This window comes from Vicugna pacos, chromosome 3, assembly GCF_048564905.1.
Source record: "Vicugna pacos chromosome 3, VicPac4, whole genome shotgun sequence".
In the NCBI taxonomy this organism is placed as follows: domain Eukaryota; kingdom Metazoa; phylum Chordata; class Mammalia; order Artiodactyla; family Camelidae; genus Vicugna; species Vicugna pacos.
The window spans coordinates 43,050,629-43,072,484 of NC_132989.1; the positions used below are offsets into that span (position 1 = coordinate 43,050,629).

General features: G+C 39.6%; 1 protein-coding gene across 2 annotated transcripts in view; it reads right to left on the reverse strand.

Annotated features, from left to right (window-relative positions):
* Window positions 1-21,583, reverse strand: part of LOC140695422 (uncharacterized) — a 54,209-nt gene extending 32,626 nt beyond the window's left edge. The window contains exons 1-2 of one of the 2 annotated variants that reach the window (XR_012071121.1): window positions 20,887-20,986; window positions 18,792-18,976 (exon numbers count right to left, since the gene is read on the reverse strand). Coding sequence is in view for 1 of the 2 variants with exons in the window: in XM_072958130.1 (XP_072814231.1) it covers window positions 18,792-18,976; window positions 20,833-21,379 (732 nt within the window). In the remaining variant the exon portion in view is untranslated. Of the gene's footprint in view, window positions 1-18,791; window positions 18,977-20,832 lie in introns of both variants that reach the window. The other variant, XM_072958130.1, reaches the window with a different exon arrangement.
* Between the last annotated feature and the right edge of the window lie 273 nt (window positions 21,584-21,856).

Below are 21,856 nucleotides of genomic sequence, written 5' to 3' on the forward strand. Positions count from 1 at the left end.
ATACCCAGGAGCAGGATTCCTGGGTCATATGGTAAATCTATTCCTAGTCTTTTGAGGAATCTCCACACTGTTTTTCACAGTGTCTGTACCAAACTGCATTCCACCAGCAGTGTAAGAGGGTTCCCCTTTCTCCATAGCCTCTCCAGCATTTGCCATTTGTGGATTTTTGAATGATGGCCATTCTGACTGGTGTGAGGTGATACCTCATTGTAGTTTTGATTTGCATTTCAGAGCCAAGTTCTTAACTGCTCTCCACACTGCCTTTACCAAAAGGAACACAATTGACCCTACCTCAACTACCTAACCACCTGCCAGTGCCCATTGGTACCTAATAATCACCAAGTTGATTACAAGGCATTCAAATTTATCCATTTTAAGACATCAAAATGACAAAAATGAAATGGATTTGATGATTTGTACCAGTTATTGAAAGAACATTTAGACTTAAGTCTTTGTCTTCTTCTCAGCTTCCCTGTGACAAAAAGAGACAATATGGTGGATTGATTGGTTCATCAACTAATTATTCATGCTTTCAACATATAGTTTTTGTTTACTGTGTATTAGATTGTTTTTGCAAGTTTGATACCAACTTTGGTATTTCTTAATTTTAAGTTGCTTTTGTATCCATATGTTTTAATTTAGTCTCTTTGTAAATTTTACCTCCCTTTTTCTGTTTATAGAAGCATGCTAGTTAAATATAGCTACATGATGACAAAACACAGCTGCAATAGGAAATTTCCGCTGAATTCAAAGCGCATGTGCTGGATTTCCAAGTGGAAGTTACCCTGCATATTTCCCTGGAAAGCAGGGTTGGGAGAGCCAAGAGTAATTGTGGGAGTCTTTAGATAAACATGCCTGAGTGCCTGTCACCCCTACATCGTGGGACATGGAGGTCACCACATCCAGGAGTTTATCTGGGCAGGAACTAGGCCAGACACTGGGGCCATGCATTGCAAAGCTGTGTGGTGCTGTGCTGTGGTACTGGCTTCACCTTAAGCACACGGTATTCATTATAGATATGAGAGCAGAATCTAAAAGTCAAATTCATGGTTCTTCACCCTACATGGCGGTTCTCCCCTCTGAACTACTGACCTTAAAATTAGTATCATATAACTTAGCATTTAATGAAAAATGGAGCACTCTGAATAAATACTCCCTGACCCAAACTCTAGTAGCTGCATGTGCTTTGGTCTTAACAGCCCACTAAACCTTAAGCCTCTTAAATTGTGGACCATATATTATTGTCACTTAGCTTCACCTGTGTATCGGGGTGCTAGGTGAGGGCAGGTGAGCTTTGAAATATCTGATGACTAAACTGTCTTCCTTGGGACAAAGGGAATTCCTTGCATTGAGTTCTCTTCACTACACCCTGGAACTGGAATATAAACTTCATGAATAGACAGATTTTGGGTTTTCTTCTTCATCACTAGATCCAAAGCTTCTAACAAAGTGAATGGAACATAGTAAGAACTCAATAAAATGTTTGTTGAATGGAAAAATAAATGAACCCATGTGCTATTTTTCACTGTCCTCTGTGTGGCAGCAGAGAGGAAATGTGTAGCTGCCCACCTTCCTGTAGCACATAAAGCAACAGGAAGTGACGGTCGCCACTGTCCCAGATGGCAGTCCCTTCCAATACCAAGCCTGGAATCAACTGTAAAGGATGTGAAAAAAACAGCCCATTCAATCCTCTGCTATCTGAATCTACTTTAGAGCTAAAACACTCTCCTGTGGCTACAGCACCTAAAAGTGAGAAAATTATAGCAGTGGCTCTCAAAGGAGGTCTCTGGAAACAGCGGCTTCAGCATCACTGGGAATTTGTTAGAATTCAAATTTTGGGGTGTTACAGCAGACCTACTGAATCAGAAACACTGGAGGTTGGGCCAGCAATCCGTGTTTCAACAACCCTCCAGGTGATTCTGATGCTGGCTGATTTAAAAACCACTGACTGGAGGTCCACAGTTCTTGCTTCTGTATCACCCCATCTCCCACCCCTTCAGAATAAGGTTCCTTTCTATTTCATTTTGCTTTATCTTTCTCTACCTACATGATCTGGATTTTCCACATTCCAGGTTTTTCCCACCAAGTCGAGATCACCTGGTCCAATCTCTTATGTCCCAGGAGCAGTTATGCCCAGTTTTTTTCAGGGGGGACATGTAGGTTAACTCTCATGAAGGATTCTAGATAAAAAGTTTTAGCAAAGGTTCATAAGAATGCAGGAGCTAGTAGAGGCTTTGGAAATCATAAGATCAGGATCATTCATTTTATATACGAGAAAAATGAAGCTCAAAGAGACTAAATAAATAACTTAGCCAAGACCGAACACAGTTAAAAGACTAGAACCCAATCTTGTCACTCGCGAACAATCTACCTCCATCATTACTGCAAAATGCCCATGTAACTTTACATTTACACTTAAGATGTGTACTTCTAGAGCTTCAAACACCAACAAAAGTACATGGAACATTTTTAAGTTACAGTGATTCTCATGAAAACTTCCATATTCATTCCCATTTCCCAAGAAACCTGAAGCAAAGGTCACCTACAGATGACCAGCCAAAGGACTGGTCTTGAAAGACAAATGACGAAGTCAGGAAAAGACTAAGTTCTTCTACCTCCTACTTTGCAGCCCCGGAGGAAGGTCCTGCTGCCCACGTCCTCTGATAACATCCATCACGAACTGGCTTAGAGAATGTGATTTCTTGGGGCTGAAAAAGTTGTTAAAGAGGTCATTCCCAATACTTTGAATTACAGATTAGACTGCATGTTCCTTTATCTCTCACAAGATGGAAAGACTTTATCGAAGAAAGAGTCACTCTTAGCAAAGATTTTTGTCTTGGCTGCCAGACACTCAAACAGGGACTCCGTAGTACTAGGCAGACAGACACTAGTTCTAGCCGGCCAAAGAAAATCCGAGGCACAACTGAAATGCTGCAGCAAAAGATCCATCCACAGAGAGGGAAATGATAACAAGTTTGGAAAAGAGAAATTGCTTTCAGAATGAACAATTTTTGCCAAGGAAAAAAGGTAGTATTTGAGTAAAAGAAGGGAGCGTGCCAAGCACCTGTGTCCCAGAGCAACTTCTCTTGCTGTTTAGTGTAAATCAGGAAACCCAAGCACCTTAGAGGCCCTGGGGATGAAATGTGGAGGACAGGTCTTAGAAGGGTAATGCTAATGTGTTCACAGATCTGCTGGGGCTTTGGAGCCTGGCACAGCCTTGCCCCCTGCTGGCTCACTGCTCTCCTAACCTACCATACCTGGTGGTTATTTATTTTTCCAGGGACCGCAAGAGGAGGTCAAGCCCGGCCATACTGAGAACAGAATGGTTCCAGGAATCTTGCTGAGAAGTCCAAAAATATCTACCATCCCACAGGCAACTTTATCTGCCCAGTCTTTTTTTAATCAGGTCATCCTACTACTAACAGTGACTGGTGATGTTCCTTGGGCAGTGAACATAAACTTAAACTAGTTCAGGATCAATGAACAGGTCATGTTGTACATCATTATCAGCATTCTTACTTTTCATCAATTTGGCTTTATAGGCCCACCAGAATTTCTTTCAGATTTCAGGTCTTGGGCTAATTTACAGGGCAAGCAAATACTCTGGAGCCTTACTTATGACTCTCCTATTACATGCAAGTTGCATAATCATGTTGTAAGTGAAAAGTGATGTTGTAATGAAATCCTTCGAGGACTTCCAGGAATAACTTTCTTGGATACAGTCCAAGATGAAATCACCTTACACTGAATTCAAGGCTTATAGGAACTATTTTAAGGCATTAGTGTGAGTGTGTGTGCATCTGGGGCATAGGACATGCTCCCTTTGAAGTTTTCTGTCTCGGCAAATGACACCACTGTCTCTTTAGGCTACCCTGAAAACCTTGGCATCATCTCCTTTGATTGGCTTTTCCCATCACTCATATCCAACATTTCCCCAAGACCTATCACAAGTTTCTTTGAAATATTTCTTTCATTTATACCTTCTTGTGCATTCTCTTTGCACCTTAACCCTCGGTCTCATCAGTCTAGAGCTTAAATTACTGCAGAAATTGTCAAGCTATCCTTCCAGATTCCAGTCTCTCTCTCCTTCAATCTGTCCTAAACTCAGCTTCCAATCTGCATACACAGGAAAAACCTTTTTGCCTATTTTCTAGAACAAAATCCAACAAGGTTTGTATTCCTTATTTTAACTACATTTCTTATTCATCACCCAACATACAATAGACATCATTTAAAAGAGCAAAGTGAAAAGTAGTTGTGTTGGGAAGGAATAGGACAATTTATATGAAAATGCTTAATGTATTCAGAAACATTTTATCCATGTAAAGAATTAAAGGAAAAAGTCTTTCAGAAACACTTGGGAAACATTTGTAACATGCCTCACACATCATTTTGTGGTTCACTGCTCATAAAAGAACCATGAATGCTCTGGAGTTCAGATCAAGATGGACTATGTCTACTTTTGCCCGAAATCCCTAAAAGTGACGGGAAAGAATCTTAAAATTCTGAAAACACAGACAGACAAAAATGATGAGGAATCCCTGAAAGAAAACAGATGAAAAAGAAATAATGACTAAAACCACAGCCTAGAATGCATTTCAAAGGGAACAGCTTTGAGAGTGTAAAGTATCGAAGGTACCTTGGGCTCAGAGGCTTCAGAGACAGAGAAGAGGAAATGTTCCTGTAGCAAGTGATGGTGGTGGGTTAGGGCTCTGCTTTTGGAACAGCCAGATATGTGGTGTTCCCTCTCTGCCTTCTGCTTGGGCTAAGCAGTGGCTGCAGAGTTTTTTGTCCCTAGGGTGATGGGACAGAGGATGTTGGGTCAGAAGCATGGGATGTTGGGTCAGAAACGGGTGGTAGTGACTCTGGTTGCTACTGATACACAAGCAGGGTGAGGTGAGGAGTGCTAAGCACAAGAAGAAACTGATGCCACATACCTAGAAGACTCAATGCAAGCAAGCATCATATTCTCAATGAAGTCTTTGATTTCCTCAGGGTAGTTAGGCTCCATTCTTTTGTATCTTCTATAGATCGCCCTCATATCAACTGTCATATTGCATTATATTTGATAACAGGAGCCCTAACATAATTGTGTCATTTTATGATTAAATTTCAGATCTATGGGAACATATCAGCTGCTATATCGCTATAGAGAACAAATTAAAATGCTTAGACTAGTGTAAGAAAATCTTGTTTTAAATGTAGGAACATGGCCAATAACAGTAGGTTGCATACAGTAGGTATGACATAAGTATTGATTAAAGATAGTGCTAATAATGTTTCTCAGTAAAATTCTAAATATCCCACAAAGAACTTTTAGCAATTGGAAGCACAGCCCAGAAAATTATTACAGTCTTGAAATACATAATATATAATAAATATATATAAAATAAATATAAATTATGCCATGCAAATACTAAGTGAAAAATGAAATGAATGAAATGGTGCAAATAGTACATCTACATGTGATGATTTTCTTATTTACCTTTTTAGCATAATTATCATATTTTTATATTCCCCTAAACAGTTATGGAAACTTATTATTTTTAATAAATTATGAGTATAATTTTGAAAGAATGTGCATTTTTTATCAAAAGAAATACATTAAATTATACTATACCAGAAAATAATCAACTAAGTACAATTCTTCGTATAAAGCCTCCATTTACAATGAATTCATGTGGAAATTATAAGTTTGGTGAGATGTTTATATTTTGGACAAGAATTAAAATTCCCTGAGGATAGTCAAATTATCCATGCAAAAAGCATGTAAATTTCTCCAGTAGTTGGTAGGCTTGTAGATGACAGTACATGCTGGTGCAGAGAACAGATTGTCACTGAAATATTTGCAAGGATGTAAGTCAGAGAGCAGGGAAGCCAGCTAAGTGTCAGCACCTTATTATTAGTACCTACTTCATTATTCAAGTAAGGAAGCTATAGCTCTCTCCAAGGTATGAAGAACACAGTGAGGCCCCCAGGGCAGGTTCAGACCTATGAAGGCAAGACTCCAGGATGTGGAGTTCTTTCACTCAAGGCAACAATATTGGGAAAATGGAGGATGGAAGATAGCTGCAATTTTATGAACGGACTTTGAAACAGTTGTTAACGTCATAGAAAAATAGGCTACCTGAACCATGCTATATCTTTTCACACATTTATAAATCTGCTACCAATCATAGGCCAGGAGAAGGTAAACTTTATTCATTGATTCATTAACTTTTATAGTGTAATTTCTTTTATCAGGCCCTGTGCTACATTTGGGGACCATAGCAGTGAATCTGACAAACAGGGTTTACAATCTGTTAAAGAAGACAGATAGAAAACTACTCATTGCACAATTACTTGTTTATAATTGTGGCATATATAACAAGGAAGAGAGTCAAATAGGAGCACGTCGTATTTAAAAATCAAGAGAAAACCAGTGTAGCTCATCTCAGCCAACAAAGAGAAAGGTCACACCAGAGTAGGTTTGCTAAGGTAATCAGGAGGCTGGATTATTTAGGGCACTAGAAGACATAATAAATATGTTGCTATTGATCTAAGAGCATAGTCATTGAAAGCTTTTAATCAGGGGATAATATGATCTTATTTGCAATTGTAAAAGACCACTCTGACTTCTAGGTGAAAACAGATTCAAGGGAGGAAAGAATGGGCTCTAGGGGACCAGTTAGACGGCTGTGGTAGTGTCCAGGTGAAAGTGGTGATGGTGGTGCCATGTGCAGGTGCAGAATGACAGTAGTAGAGATAGATAAAATGTAAGAAAGAGTAATTTAACAATCCAAGTGATGTGGTGATAGATTAAATGTGGAGAGTGAATGAGAGAGGGGATGATTTTCTGCTCTCTTCTTGAGGACAATGCCATTCACTGAGATAGATTACATTGGAAGAAAAGGAGATTTGAGTTCAGTTTTGTATGTACTGTATGTGTGATACCCATAAAGCACCCAAGTAGAGAGACTGAGGTGGGCATTTGGATGTTGGATACTTAGGCTTGGAAGTCAGAAAAGAGATCTGTGCTGAAAAGTGTACATTTGGAAATAGTCTCTTTCCAAATAGTTGAAGATTTGGGCACAGATGAGTTAGCTTGCAGATAATTTTAGTGAAGGAGAAGGAGGAGGAGAAGAAGAAGAAAGAGAAGTAAGAGGAGGAGAAGAAGAAGGGGGGGAGGAGGAGAAGGAGAAGGAGGAGGGGAATGTAGTCTAGGACAAAGCCTTAAGGAATTCTAACATCTAAAGCTTGATGGGAAGAGGATAAGACAATGAGTCTGAGAAATAGTAGCCAGAAAGATGAGCAACTATGAGACTACAGTGACACTGAATCAAGGGGAACTGAATATTTCAAGAAGCAATTATAATTAATGTTAAATGGTGATGAGCAGTTGAAGAATATAAAGACCTTATTCCATCATCTGCTATTCCTATCCAAGATGGTTCATACACATGGCCAGCAAGCTGGTGCTAGCTTTCAGCTGGAAACTTGGTGGGAACTGCTATCTGGAATCCTCAGTTCTTTTCCACAGGGACTGTTTGGGCTTCCTTACACCATGGCAATCAGCTGCATCAGCAAGCGTTCAGGATACAGGAAGATTTTAAAGTGTGAGCCCAGAAAATGATACCACGTCACCCCTATAATAATTGTTCAAGCAGTCATGTTGTTCACCAAGATTCAAGGGATTGAGATATAGACCACACTTTATGAAGGAAGACTCTAAGAGAAATCATAGCATTCTTTAATCTACCAAGGATCTCAATATTTCACATGTACAATCCTAATCATTGCAACATGTTTTATAAGCAGAAAAGATTGGAAATAACCTAAACATTCATGATTGGGATTAAATAAATTAATGTAAATTATCTTAAGTAATTTAAGTAACATTAAATAAATTAATTTAAATTTATAAAGTTAAATACTATGTACCATTTAAAACCAATGGAAATACTTTTGATATAGCATTATAAAAATATAACCATGAGATATTATTGAGTTAAAAAAGTAAAATTTAGTATGTTTAGCTAACATTTTTATGTATAAAACATAGTTATAGTATAAAAACAGATATATAATATACCTGTGTATTAAAATCAAAGGCGGGCAATAATCAGGAAAAATGCCTTCAAAGGCTCTTTAAGAGAGTGATGATGAAAAAATGTTGAGAAAACACTTTTCTGGAAGGATATAAAGAAATGAGTCCATGCAGTTGCCTGAGAGAGCAGAAATGAGTTACTGGGAGAAGGTAGTAATGAGAATAAGAATGTTAAGTGTGTGCTCTTTCATATTTTTGATATTAGAATCATAGTAAGAAAATATGTATCAAAAATTTAATTAAAAATAAAATTTAAAAAGGTTATCCATTTTATTTAATCATATAATATTACTGAATAGGGACTCTTTCAGCATATTACAGTACATATAAATCCTATACTTTTAAAAGTCTAGTCTGGGCAAAGAATTAACAATTTCACTCAGTTATCCTCAAAATAGAAACTGGTAAAGTGACATTTTAGGCAAAACATCAAAAATCAATTATTACTATATATGTATGGGAAACAGTTTTGAAAGAGATTGTGTGGCTACCTGCTTCATTCTGAAGGGAAAGAGCAAGTTCCTCTCCCAGGGGTGTGAAGGACCACTGGAGTTCTCTCAGTGCTCAAGTGTTCCCTCCTTTACACCCCAGGAGAGGAGAAGCAGCTATAAGATTCAGAGAGATAGATGCAATGTGAGCAATCAAATTCCTTAGCTACATCTAGATTCACAAAATGGTTTTTTTTCACATGTACCAATGCCACAACTTACAGTACAGAAGAATGCAGCCCTAGTAAATGCTTGGCAATCTTCTAGTTGGACACATCCATATGGAAAACTAGCCAAATAAACATGTCTTTGCTATAATCTCTGCTCCTTAACATTGAAAATCCACTGTAGGGTTGTAGCTCTTTGCTGAAGGCACCAGGAGATGAGCCATATTGGACCTGACCCTGGTCTGTGAATGACAGCATGCAGCACTGGGAGCTGGACCATGTCCTAGTGAGGGACTTGGTCTCTCTCAGTGTTGCAAGCACCAGCAGACCACATGGTGCCATGTTGCCACTATGACAAATACAAGGCAGCTTGAAAGGATAAGGAAGACACTTGGAAGCAGTAAACAGTTACGGCTTAGTGTAATACTGGCCTTGCAAAACAGTGGCCATTTCATCATCAGAGTTCCTATCTCCCTCCAGTGATCCCAACTGATACTGATGAAGCTGACTTAATTGCTGGATACAGAGCACTGAAAATAATTTTAAAAGTCCACTTAGACCATGCATCATTTACCAAATATACTCCCAGGTTACATCAAGTGCAAATCTGATCACAATTGCTCCTTAGAAAAGAATGTGAATACATGTGGCTGCAACCTAAAGCATAAGTTCTGTTCAACAATGCATAAAGGCTAACATTAAAAATCACCAGGGGATACGGAGCCACTCCCTGCCAACTTTGGATGCACTCCACTGCCTTGAAATGCAGCCTTGTTGTGGGTTCCTCTATGGACACTCCGATAGGAGTTGTTAGAAAGAGAATGGTGGTTAATTCTCTCTAAACTATTGTCTTCGTTCTTGTTGCCGTAACAAAATACCATGTACTGGGTGGCTTAAACAATAGAAATGCATTTCCTCCCAATCTGGAGACTGGAAGTCTGAGATCAGGATACCAACATGGTCGAGTTCTGGTGAGAGCTCTCTTCCTGGCTTGCAAATGACCACCAACTTACTATATATTCACATGGCCTTTCTCAGTGCATGCACAAAAAGAGAGAGACAGAGAGCTTTTTCTTCTTACAAGGCCACCAGCCCTATTGGATTAGAACACCATCCTTATGACCTCATTTAACCTTAATTACCTGCTAAAAGTCCTATCTCCAAATACAGTCACACTAGGGGTTAAGGCTTCAACATATGAATCTGGGGAGAAGAGGGGATCATAATTCAGTCCATAGCATCTATAAACATAGGCAAAAATATTTAAATATCAGCCAGAAAAATTAAGATTGAATATCAGAGAGGTTAAAAATCACATAAGAAGAGCTTGAGAAATGGAGCCATCTATTCAATCAATAAAACCAAACCAAACATGGCACCCTTATCTGATATTGCATGTCCCTCTAATGGTAAAGATGCATCTTTGCCCTATGGAAATGGCTTTTTTCCTTAAATTGAGGCAAAATTAATGTAACAAAATCCTCTAGTTAAACCATCTCAAAATGTATAATTCAGTGACTTCCAGTGCATTTACAAGGTTGTGCAACCATCCCCTCTACCTAGTTCTAGAACATTTTAATCACTTGGGAAAAGAATCCCCATGCCTATTAAGTAGTCACTCTCCATTGCCTTTAACCCAAGTCCATTACTGGTTCTTTTAAATTTCAGGAAAGAAAGTTATGAAGGTGCACTTACTCCTTCCACTGAGAAAAAAAAAAGTGCTATTTTAAAAGCTACTGGTACCATTAACTCAGAAAGAGTTTAACATAGAGCCCTGAGTCTTTATCTTATTTCTTCATGGAAAGAACCATAGAAACATGGAGGCGGAGATCATGCAAAGGCTCTCTGCTTCCAGGGAATCTCTAAATGCAGAATACCAACTAGCTAAAAACAAAGCTATGGATATCATGTCCTCATACACTCTCCTCAACAAAGAAACATATTTTTGTTGAAATTCATTTAAGAAATTCTACACTAAACTGTTAACAGATTTCTTTGCCAACCAAAGAGGATGGCTACAGCATCGATTGCGGAAGGTTTGTTTTTTTTTTTTTAATGATCAGTGTAGAATACCAGTTGCAACCTGGTGGTTTTTCACAACAAATGGACCAAAATCACACACAGATGGCTTTTATTTTTCAAGGAAGTTGAACCAATAATGTAATACCTGTAAATTTTATCCAAAATGTACAGATTTCTAGCTTTGCTTTAAAAATACTAGGTTAAGCGGCAACTCTGGGTGCTTAAAGCCATTGGCAACAATTGGGTAGAGATGAGAGACAACTGCTGGTTTTGAGAGGATCATACATCTCTGAGTTTACCAGGGCCCTCATCTAGTCCATTTCCATCATGCTGCGCTGCTTGGCCCCTGATGGCACTTGAATTTGCTTCTCCTACTGTACAATGGTCTCTGCAGAGACATTCCAGAGACACATTCTTTCTTTAACCATACTTCAGGCACAAAGCCGTCTAATGGGCAGACAAACTTGAAGTGTCGTCTCACTTTTTCCAACAGTCTTGAATTTTCCATTCTCAAAATTAATGATGGTTGGGATCCCTATGGATCTAGCAACTTGAGTGAAAAGTACACAGTTTTTGAGTGGTAGACCAATGACTACCACTGATGATTTTGAAAGGTATACAAAAATTTCTGTTTGAGTGGCGAACAGTCATTGCATATTGGGTCTCATCACAAGTACATACAACCTCACTTAGAATCTAATAAGAAATATGTGGGAGCCATGAAGTGGGAATAATCTGAGCAACAGCACATAGTTTATAAAAACAAGTCTATCTGCAAACATTTCTCTCTCTCTCACATATAGACATAGATACAGATAGAGATACAGGTGTAGTTATAGGACCTCTATACTCATACTAGTTATGGAGAAGAGACCATTTACCAACATCAGAGGAAGGAAGCAAGTGAAATAAACAGGTTTATGCAAAATTTCACATCTGCTCAAAGAACAATAATTAGAATTTCCTTAAATTCTATTTGTTGACATCCTGCTTGAAACTGTACTGAAGTTATTTCAAATACACATATTTCTACCACTCCATTTAAATACAAAATCAAGGATTTTTCCAAAATTATTTTATTTGTATTTCACTTCTCTAAAACCCAGCAGTATAACTGCTCTTAAATTAATCATTGTTAATCAAGTTTTAACTAAATATCCCAAGTCTTATGAGCAGTCGCATGCTGTCCTGTACTTCTTTTACAGCTGTCCTGTTCTTGGTGTTAAATAGTATAATATATGTAATCCAGTGTGATATCATGGCCGAAAGCTCAGGCTATCAAGGCAGAGTGACCTGTGTTAATAAAATGCTCATGTGGAAAGGAAGAACAAATGGAGTTATGAGGATTCTTCTTACGAGAAAAGGGATTTGTTTGCAAGGGACATGCTTTGACAAGAGCTAGGGAAGAAAGAGTCAGATCCTAAGAGCACACTCAAAAACACCAGAAGCAGGGGGAAAGGAGAAGAATTTGTTTCTTTCCTAGTAGAAAGAGTAAGTAAAAATAGGAAGAACCAGCCCAAAGCTGACCAAATGCGAGACATATTATCCGGGAGTGAATTTCTTAATAGAGAAGTATGTGTGCGCAGCCGAGCTGATATAGGGCAACGAAGGCAGAACACGTTAGAATGTCTATGATTTATTTTAAACTTCTCTAGCATAGACTCTGTGATATTGTATACATGTCAGTTACTTTCAGTGTCAACTCTAGAGGCAGACTATTGACCTAATATTGCACAATGAAGGGGTGGTCAGCTAGCTTGCTCCTACAGCTCTCCATATCTCCATCAACACTGAAGACTTTTTAGCATGACATTGATAATTAGCACATCAAAAATGGATTTTCTTTGGTGAAATTAAAGGCTTAATTAGCATGATGCATTTTTGAAAATGGATTTTATTGGTGAAATTAAAAGGTCTCATTGTATGTGGGTTGGTTGAAATATTGCATAAACAAGTATCATGGGTTGAATTGTGTCCCCTAAAAAGATATGCTGAATTCTTAACCACCTAGTACCTGAGAATGTGGCCTTATTTGGAAATAGGGTTGCTGCAGATGTAATTACCTAAGATTAAAAGTCATGCTGGACTAGGGTGAATCATTTCCAAAATGACTGGTGTCCTTATAAAAGGAGGAGAGAGAGATACACAGGAAGACTGCCATGTGGAGACAGAGGCAGAGATTGGAATTACATAGCTGCAAGCAAGGAAAGCCAAGGGTGGAAGACCACCACTGGACGCCAGAAAGAGGCAAGGGAGGATTCTACCCAGGGTCTCACAGAGAGCATGGCCTTGGTGACATTTTGATTTTTGGACTTCTAGTCTCCAGAACTAAGGGAAAATAATTTTTTTGTTAATTTAAGGCAACCAATTTGTGGTATTTTATTACTTTGAAACCAATACAACAAGATATAAACCTTTGGCGAGGGTCATACCCTGCACCCTTATGGATGGCATTCATATCCATCAGGGTTCTCCAAAGAAACAAAACTAATAGGCTGTCTGTGTGTGTGTGTCTGTCTATAAAGAAATTTATTATAAGAAATAGGCTCATTCAATTGTGGAGGCTGTCAAGTCCCCAGATCTGCTAGGTGAGTCAGCAAGTTAGAGGCCCTGGAGACCAGTGATAATAGTTCCAGTCCAAAGGCCAGCAGGCTCAAGACACAGGAAAAGTCAATGTTTCCATTCTAGTCCACAGGGGGAAAAATGATTTCAGTTTTAAAGGTGATCAGGCTGGAAGAATTCTTTATTATTCAGGGGAGAGTCAACCTATTTAGGCCTTCAAATGTTTGGATGATGACCTCATATTGGGAGGGAAATCTTCCTTACTAAGTCTGCCTAAATAAATGTTAATTTAAATGTTAATCTTATCTAAAAACACACTCACAGAAACACCCAGAATAATGTTTGACCAAGCAGGTGGGCCCCTCTTGGCCCAGGCAGGTTGACACATAAAATAAACCAACACAGCACCAGAAGTCCTGTGTTCCACATTAGTTTAGGAGGGTTGATAGTTGCCTGTGCCACCTCTAAGGGTAACAGTCTTTCTCTGGAATGTACTTACATCTACTTGAGTGAACCTTTTGTACAAGGTGAGGTTGGAGCACCTGAAGGACAAAATCTTGAAAATTATAGGTTTATAAACTGTGTTGGCCCTGCATGCTAATGAATGTTTGTTTAATAAATGTTTGTATTTGTGCCAGAATTTGGAGTGAGACTTTAGAGTGCTTTCATCTATATTCTATGGTAAGTTTCAGGAGGAAGTAGTTAAACCTCACAATTCTCAAATTTCTTATGTGTTACATTAGTTATCAAAAAGCATGTCAGAGTCCTACTTGACCAAATTTCTGGGAGGGGCTTTAGATTTTCATAGGCTGAGAAACAGTCAGCATTCCAGCCATTTTTACTTGGATCATAAGGGTAAGGCATTCTCAGTTGATACATAGGTCATATCACTTAATTAAATGCAGCATGACATTGGGCTAGTAAACTTTCCAAGCCTTGGTTCTGTAAACTGGGGAAAATAAAAGTACTTATTTCAAATACTATTGTGAAAATTAGATAGAATAATGCAGGTGACATATTTATCATAATGCCTGGCACATTTTAAGCACTGATTAAAATCTGTCATTATTATTTTTAATCTTCAATAATGTTTGACAGGTCAGAAAAATAATCCAGGAGAGGCAAGTGGGAATGATCACAAAAAGGACAGAGAGACTAAACGATGAATTAATTTTCTATCACTACTTGAACAAATTATCACAAGTTTAGAAGAGGCTAAAATAGACACAAATTTATTATCCTACAGTTATGTAAGTCTGAAGTCTAGTAGGGTCTCACTAGACTAAAATCAAGGTTACCTACAGGCTGTATTTCTCTCTAGAGGAAAATCCACTTCCTGCTCACTCAACTTATTGAAAGAATTCAGTTCTTTTCAATTATAGAACCAAGGTCCCCAGTTTCTTGCTGGTTGTGTACTGAAAGCTGGTCACAGCTTCTAGAAGCCACCTGCAATTTCTTGGTTCACAGCCCACTTCCTCCATCTTCAAAGCCAGCAATGGCTGATCAAGTGCTTCTCACATCTCATCCTCTGACCCACCCTTCTGAATTCCTTATCCATTTTTAAAGATCTGTGTGATTAGATTGGACCCATCCAGACAATCCAGGATAACCTCCCCATCTCAAGGATTTTAACCTTAATCACATCTGCAAAGTCCTGTTCATCATATAAGGTGGCAAATCCACAGATTCCAGGGATTAGGATGTAAACATTGTGGAGGGTCCTCTATATATTGCCCACCACAAGGAAGAAGGGGCAGAGGGCAGGTGGAGCCCTGGGAACCCCATGAAACCTTGTATCTTCTCCTGATCTACACATCTTCGCCCCACTCCCTCTCCATCCGTGCACAACTTTCTCTCCACAAACCAAGATAGTCAGAGTAGCTCAGAGGGAGACAAAGACACATGATTTTCAAGATGGGGCCACAATGTTTGGGTAGGTGACTTTTATTCTGAATGATGGTACAATCTCATCTCTTCAGAAACTGGGGGCTTAGATATTGACGAGGAGAGTTGGATATACAAAGAAAATAATCCACTTGCATCAGAGCCCAGTCCCTGCAGGCTATCTGAGATGTCACAAAGTCCCAAGAGAGCATATATTCATCTGCAGATACAGGTTAAAATATAAGCCATGTTTTTTAAAGCTCTCCTCCATATTATTGTTCTCCATACTAGTCTAGGTGCTAAAACAAGTCACCTGTATTAACACTACACGTGTATGCCATGGTAAGACTAAGAACCAAATCTGGAAGAAACAGAAAAAGAATCATTTCACAAGTCTAAGATGAGAAAGTGTAAGATCCTTCACTGATTGAGATCTATGGGTTTTGATTCTGAAATGAATGTTCCTTTATCCAGTGCTTTGATCCTGAGAAGCAGGATTTTTCCATTAGAGTTCTTTCTTGATTTGCAGAGTTCAAAACAGGCCCAAGCAAGGTTGTCCCTGTCTAGGGATAAATTTGGGGGACTTAAAAGGCTTTTTCTAGACTGGCTTGGTTGGGACTGCTAATGTAGTGGGTCTAATATTTCTTTCACTACAAATCAGATGCAGGTAGCATAAACTTTTGGAAGAAGTCTTCTGAGGATTGCATGGAGCCAGGGGATCAGGAACAGAGACACTTCTCCCTCCATTCTGAGTTACTGGGAAGCATGCTACCTGGTACCTTGTGACCCATATGAGGCCCATCTCAGTGTGGCCTTGCTTCTGCCCACTTGTTACAGAGCAGAGTACCTGAAAGACTCTACTGTGTTCTACACTCTCTGCTAATAAAATGATTTAAACTAGATTATTCAGATGGATTTAGAACATGAGATCTAAAACCATAATGTCCTTCTGCCATTGTTTGAATATCTGAAATCACATTATTCAAGAGTTGTACTTTGGACTCCAAACTCTGTTAAAATGCAAATACAAGTAAAGAGAAACAACCTTTACCAGCCATTCACCTCTTAAACAAGAGAATGTTTTATCAGAAACTTTCCAAAGAGTAGATCTTTGTAAGGAGAATTATGGAGAATGGGCAAAAGTGTGGTTAAGTTTTCCAGAAAAGTAAAATCAGAAGAACAAAAGACAAGGTACACCTACTTCAACATTTTGCCAAGAAATAATGTTTTCCTCATTTAGTGACTTTCTTTGCTAAAGAAAATTTCTTAGAATTTTCTCTTCCTAAACTTCTTCTTAACTTCTACTTTAAAATAATACTTTTCCTAAAAACAGTGGTCCTTATGAGATGAATAGAAAAAGAGACGGATAGAAAATGTTTCCCACTAGATATGAAACTGTCATTAAAACAAAACAGAACAAAAAATCGCTTTCATTGCATTTTTGCTGAGCAGATCACTTTTCAGAAATGTATGAGAAAAATAAAATAAAATTTAGATAACATGGAGGCTAACTGTGGTCTCCACCACTCAGAATATACCAACAATTTATATAACAGCTCTTGGACACCAAGTTCTGCCAGCTAAAATTTCTTAGAAGTTTACTCCGTGTTTTTCTTCCCAGTATATCCCCTTACATTATATATACATAAAACATTATAATTCAGAAATAGCATTCAGTGCAGTTTGGTGCAGCCACTATGGAAAACAGTGTGGAGATTCCTCAAAAGGCTAGGAATAGACTTACCATGTGACCCAGGAACCCCACTCCTGGGCTTGTATCCAGAAGGAACCCTACTTCAGGATGACATCTACACCCCAATGTTCATAGCAGCACTATTTACAATAGCCAAGACATGGAGGCAGCCTAAATGTCCATCAACAGATGACCAGATAAAGAAGAAGTGGTATATTTATACAATGGTATACTACTCAGCTATAAAAACCGACAACATAATGCCATTTGCAGCAACATGGATGCTCCTGGAGAATGTCATTCTAAGTGAAGTAAGCCAGAAAGAGAAAGAAAAATACCATATGAGATCACTCATATGTGGAATCTAAAAAACAAAAACAAACAAACAAACAAAAACAAAGAGTAAATACAGGACAGAAATAGACTCACAGACAGAGAAAACAGACTTGTGGTTGCCAGGGGGGTGGAGGGTGGGAAGGGATAGACTGGGATTTCAAAATTGTAGAATAGATAAACAAGATTACACTGTATAGCACAGGGAAATATACACAAAATGTTATGATAACTCACAGAGAAAAAAAGTGACAATGAGTGTGTATATGTCCATGAATGACTGAAAAATTGTGCTGAACACTGGAATTTGACACAACATTGTAAAATGATTATAAATCAATAAAAAATGTTAAAAAAAATAAATGGAGACACTAAAAAAACAAACAAACAAACAGAAATAGCATTCAGAAACACTCAAGTAAACTCATCACTTCTGGGACATTCAGCCTAACTCTTATGATACTTCTGACTGGTAGAGATGATTTCTAACTGGGAAGAAATTTGTCTTCCTCTCGTAGATGTGGAAACCGCACCTAGATTCATTGGCCATCAGTGATGATGGGGCTCAGAACTCAGGGTGATGCCCGGGTACCAGTTTATTGACTCTTCTCCTATTGACTGTGAGTCCCAAAGCACTTCAGAAGGGCAGGCCATTGGTCTCCAATGATGTACAATTCCCACACACAGTTCCAGGAGGGGGATTGGTGTTCTTGGGCTATGAGTACAAAATCCCTTCACTTTCTAAAGCAAAAACTAAAGAAATCAACATGAGGAGAAACTATCCAACATCATTCTTTTATTTAAAATCTACCTCAGTAGAATCAGGATGCAAACGCTGGCAGTCTTTGCTCTTAACCACTCTACTTAGTTGGCTCTCATTCTCTAATAATAAAACAGTGGCATGTTTTGTATAATTTAATATGCCTTTACTGAAATCACTATCTTTTCTCAAAATCTGCTTTTACTCCTATGTTGCTGATTCTGGTTACTGATATAACCCATCTAACCCATCTAAACTAAGCCAAATACTGGCTTCTTAATTCCCTAAGGCTAATCTGTCACTATACTCTGTTGATTCTATTTCCCACATCTCTCAGTCTTTCCTCTCTTCTCTATTGCTTCTGCAGTGAGCTTGTCAGCTCTCCCTGTGCCCCTGAAACATGAACAAGCCCACTCCATGGCTGCCTGTCACTTCTTTTACATCCTTTATCTGTTCTTTCTCCAGTGATTCTAAAACTCAACCTCATTCTACTCCCATTGATAAAAACCCTCATGATTCCCATCCTCCATAAACACCATATATAGTGTTTCTCAAAGTATTTCTCCATGAACCACCAACACATTGGTAATTCTAAGGGTCTTTTAAAAAGTAGACAATTGTGGCTGCCACTTTGGCCCTACTGAGTCAGAATTTCTGGGGATGGGGCCCAGGAGCCTGAATTTCAATAAAGTCTTCAGGAGATTTTTATATGCACTAAAGCTGAAGCATTACAGCCCTGCTGAGGAAACTCTAGCTCCCATTGCAGGGTACAAAGGTCTCCAGGATGTGGTCTTACCTACTCTCCCCTCTCTTCTCTGGTTGCTTCTCTCTTGCTTGCTCTCCTCCAGTCCTCAGACATGCCACGGCCGTACTGAGCCATTCGCATTGTTTTGCACGTGCAGCTGCCTGTCTGCTCTGCCTTGTGAACTCTGGCCATCTTCTGAGGTGTATCTGCTATACTGCTTACTCCATGAGGCCTTCCTGGAATACACCATACCAAACAAATTAATTATTTCCTCCTTTCTCCCTTTTCCCCATGATGATACCTTCCAGACGGCACGGTAGCTTTTTACTCACCTTTCTGCCTCTCCTGCTGCTCAGAGAACTCCTTGAGGGTAAAACCTGTCTTTTTCAGGTTTTACCGCCACTTCTACCATACAGCCTGGAGCATAGAGAACACTAACCAGTTTTTGCTGCATGAATGATCTCGAGTTTACAAAGCTCCATGAAACAGATAACTGCACATCAGGATAGAGCAGCAGGAGTAGGTATCTTTAGAGGTGACATTCACATCAAGGAATGGAGCCTTATCACAGACCACATTCAGGCCACCTTTTCCTGCCTAAAACCAAAAAGTCCTGTAAAACTTTCCCCACTGCCGCACTCAGGGTCAGTCAATGTGAAACTTCTTGGAAAAGCTGTGTTTATCACGGTTTCTTTTTCCACGCAGTAAACATTTTAGACAGAAATTGAAATAATGTAGTTAGCACAGAAAGCCTGAACCTCAAGAAATAAACTTGGAGCCATTGAAGGCCGGGACACTGGAAGTTGTATTAATTAGGCTGCTTTTGTAAACACATGACAGAGCCTAACTTGAACTAGTTAAGTGAAAAAGAAAATCTTACAATTATATCAGAGAATTTTACAAAACTCAGGCTTAAGAATGAAGCTGGAGATGAGGGACAATTTAAAGTAGGGACGTGAACACTGCTGGGACCATCAGCACTCCTGCTACACATGATGGAAAGCATGGCTGCTGTTACTCCTGAGTTTAGATCTCATAGTTATAGACTCTAAAGAGATCCTGACTGCACTCTCGGAAAAGCAGCTCAACAACCAAGTTGAGTCTAATGGTCAGGTTTCCCCTGGCTAATTCAGTGTGACCCAGGACACCAGCATAGCCACACTGGAATATGGGGCCCCAGCTAGTTATGTGAAAGGGAGAGCAAAGTGGAGTGGGAAATCCCTGAGGTGTTCACCTGCGAGAACAACTTCAGTGATACTGGAAGCAAAAAGGACATTTTAAATTGTGGGCAGTTCAGGTTGGAGTCATGGAGGGACAGCTGAACAAGAAGACCCAGGCCAAGCCAGAGGCCAGGCTAAAATCTCCCCTGGTGAAGGCCTTCACCAACACTACAGTGAGGAACTGATTGATAGGCCCAAGGTTACTTGCATATTATTCATCATCTGTTGCTATGCTTGCTGAAGTTAAATATTAATATGCTAAATAAGAAGTTTGTTTCATAGAGTAGTTTTAGTTTTTAAGTAATCCTTGTGTCATCTTTTTAAAGCCCGAAGTAAAGAAACCTTTCAAGAGTGAGCAAACAGATGTAGGAAACAGTAACAGGTGTAGAATCTGACAGGCCTGGCTTCCCACTTGAGCACCTCTGTCATGCATGGCCTCTGAGACCACGGAGAAGGTTCTGACTGTCTCCGAGCCTTAGATACTCCATATGGCCCCCCGTTCACATAGTTTATGTTATTTAGCCCGGGCAGTAACTGCTGATTCAGTAACTGTTCTTTGATCCTCTACTCTGTGCAGATGTTGTGCTAGTAACCATGGATACAGCATTGAAGAAAATAAAGATCTTTGCCCTCAAGAAGCTTGCATTCTAGAGGAGAAAATAGTTAATAATAAACTACATAAACAAAAGAAAAGTATGTTCTAAAAAAATCAATAATAAGGATAAATTCAAAGCACAGAATGGCATTATTAAAAAATATGTCTGGGGGACTTCCGGGCAAGATGGCGGAGTAGAAGGATGCTTGTAAGTCACCCTCTCCCACAAATACACCAAGACCCACCATCTACAGACCCACTCAGCCAACCAGAGCACCTGCGGAACTCCAACAGATCATCGCCCTCTTCAAAAGATAAAGACGCCAAAAACCTGAGAACTTGCTCCACAAAGACAAACAAGCAGCTGGGTCTTGGCTCGGAGCAGGGACGAGGCTGCCCCTCGGTCTTCCCCGAGCCCACCCGCGGAGCGCAACGAGGGCGAAGCGCAGACCAGGGCGGAGCGCCGTCCGGCACGGAGCGCCGGCGCAGAGCTCGCAGACGCACAGAGCAGCGGAGCTACCGGCGGCGCAGGCAGGGGGAGAGCGGCCCCCCGCCTGTCGAGCAGGAACACAGCGCCTGACCGAGGTGCTGGGAGGGGGCACGACCCGCCCTCCTGCCTGGCCAGTCTGCAACATCTGACTGCGGCATCCAGAGGGGCAGTGACCCGCCCTCCCGCAGCAGAGGAGAGCTGCATCTGACCCCGTGTTAGGAGGAGGCGCGATCTGCTTGCCGACAGGTGCTGGGAGCAGCACAGAAGAGGGCGCCAACGCAGGGCCTATGAAAACAAGCTGAGCTTCCAAAACAGGACGAAGACAGAAGGACATCACATTAAAAGCACACACACTCCAGGAGAACACTGACAACCCCCTTTTTTTGTTTGTTTGTTTTTTTGTTTTTTGTTTTTGTTTTGTTTTGTTTTAATCTGTTTTTACCTGTTCTATTTTCAATTACTCTCTTAATTTTTACTTCTTAATTCATTTCTATTTCTCTTGGGTTTTGATGTCCTGTTATTGATTAGACACAGGCTTCAAACACATATATTCATCTCCCCACCCCCTTTGTTTTTTTTTTTTAAAGGTTTTAAAAGGACGTCTCCACCCGATTAATACTCTGCTTCAACCCACTCTTCTATTATTCATTATACATTGTTTTCAAACCCTCTTTCTCCCTTCTTTTAAAAATCTTTCTCTCTCTCTATTTTTTCTTTTTTTTCCTAAATTCTATTCCTAAATAGGCATTAGATAGATAAAATCCTTAAGATCCAAAATAGACAACTGATACTCCATAAACCACAGTGCCAG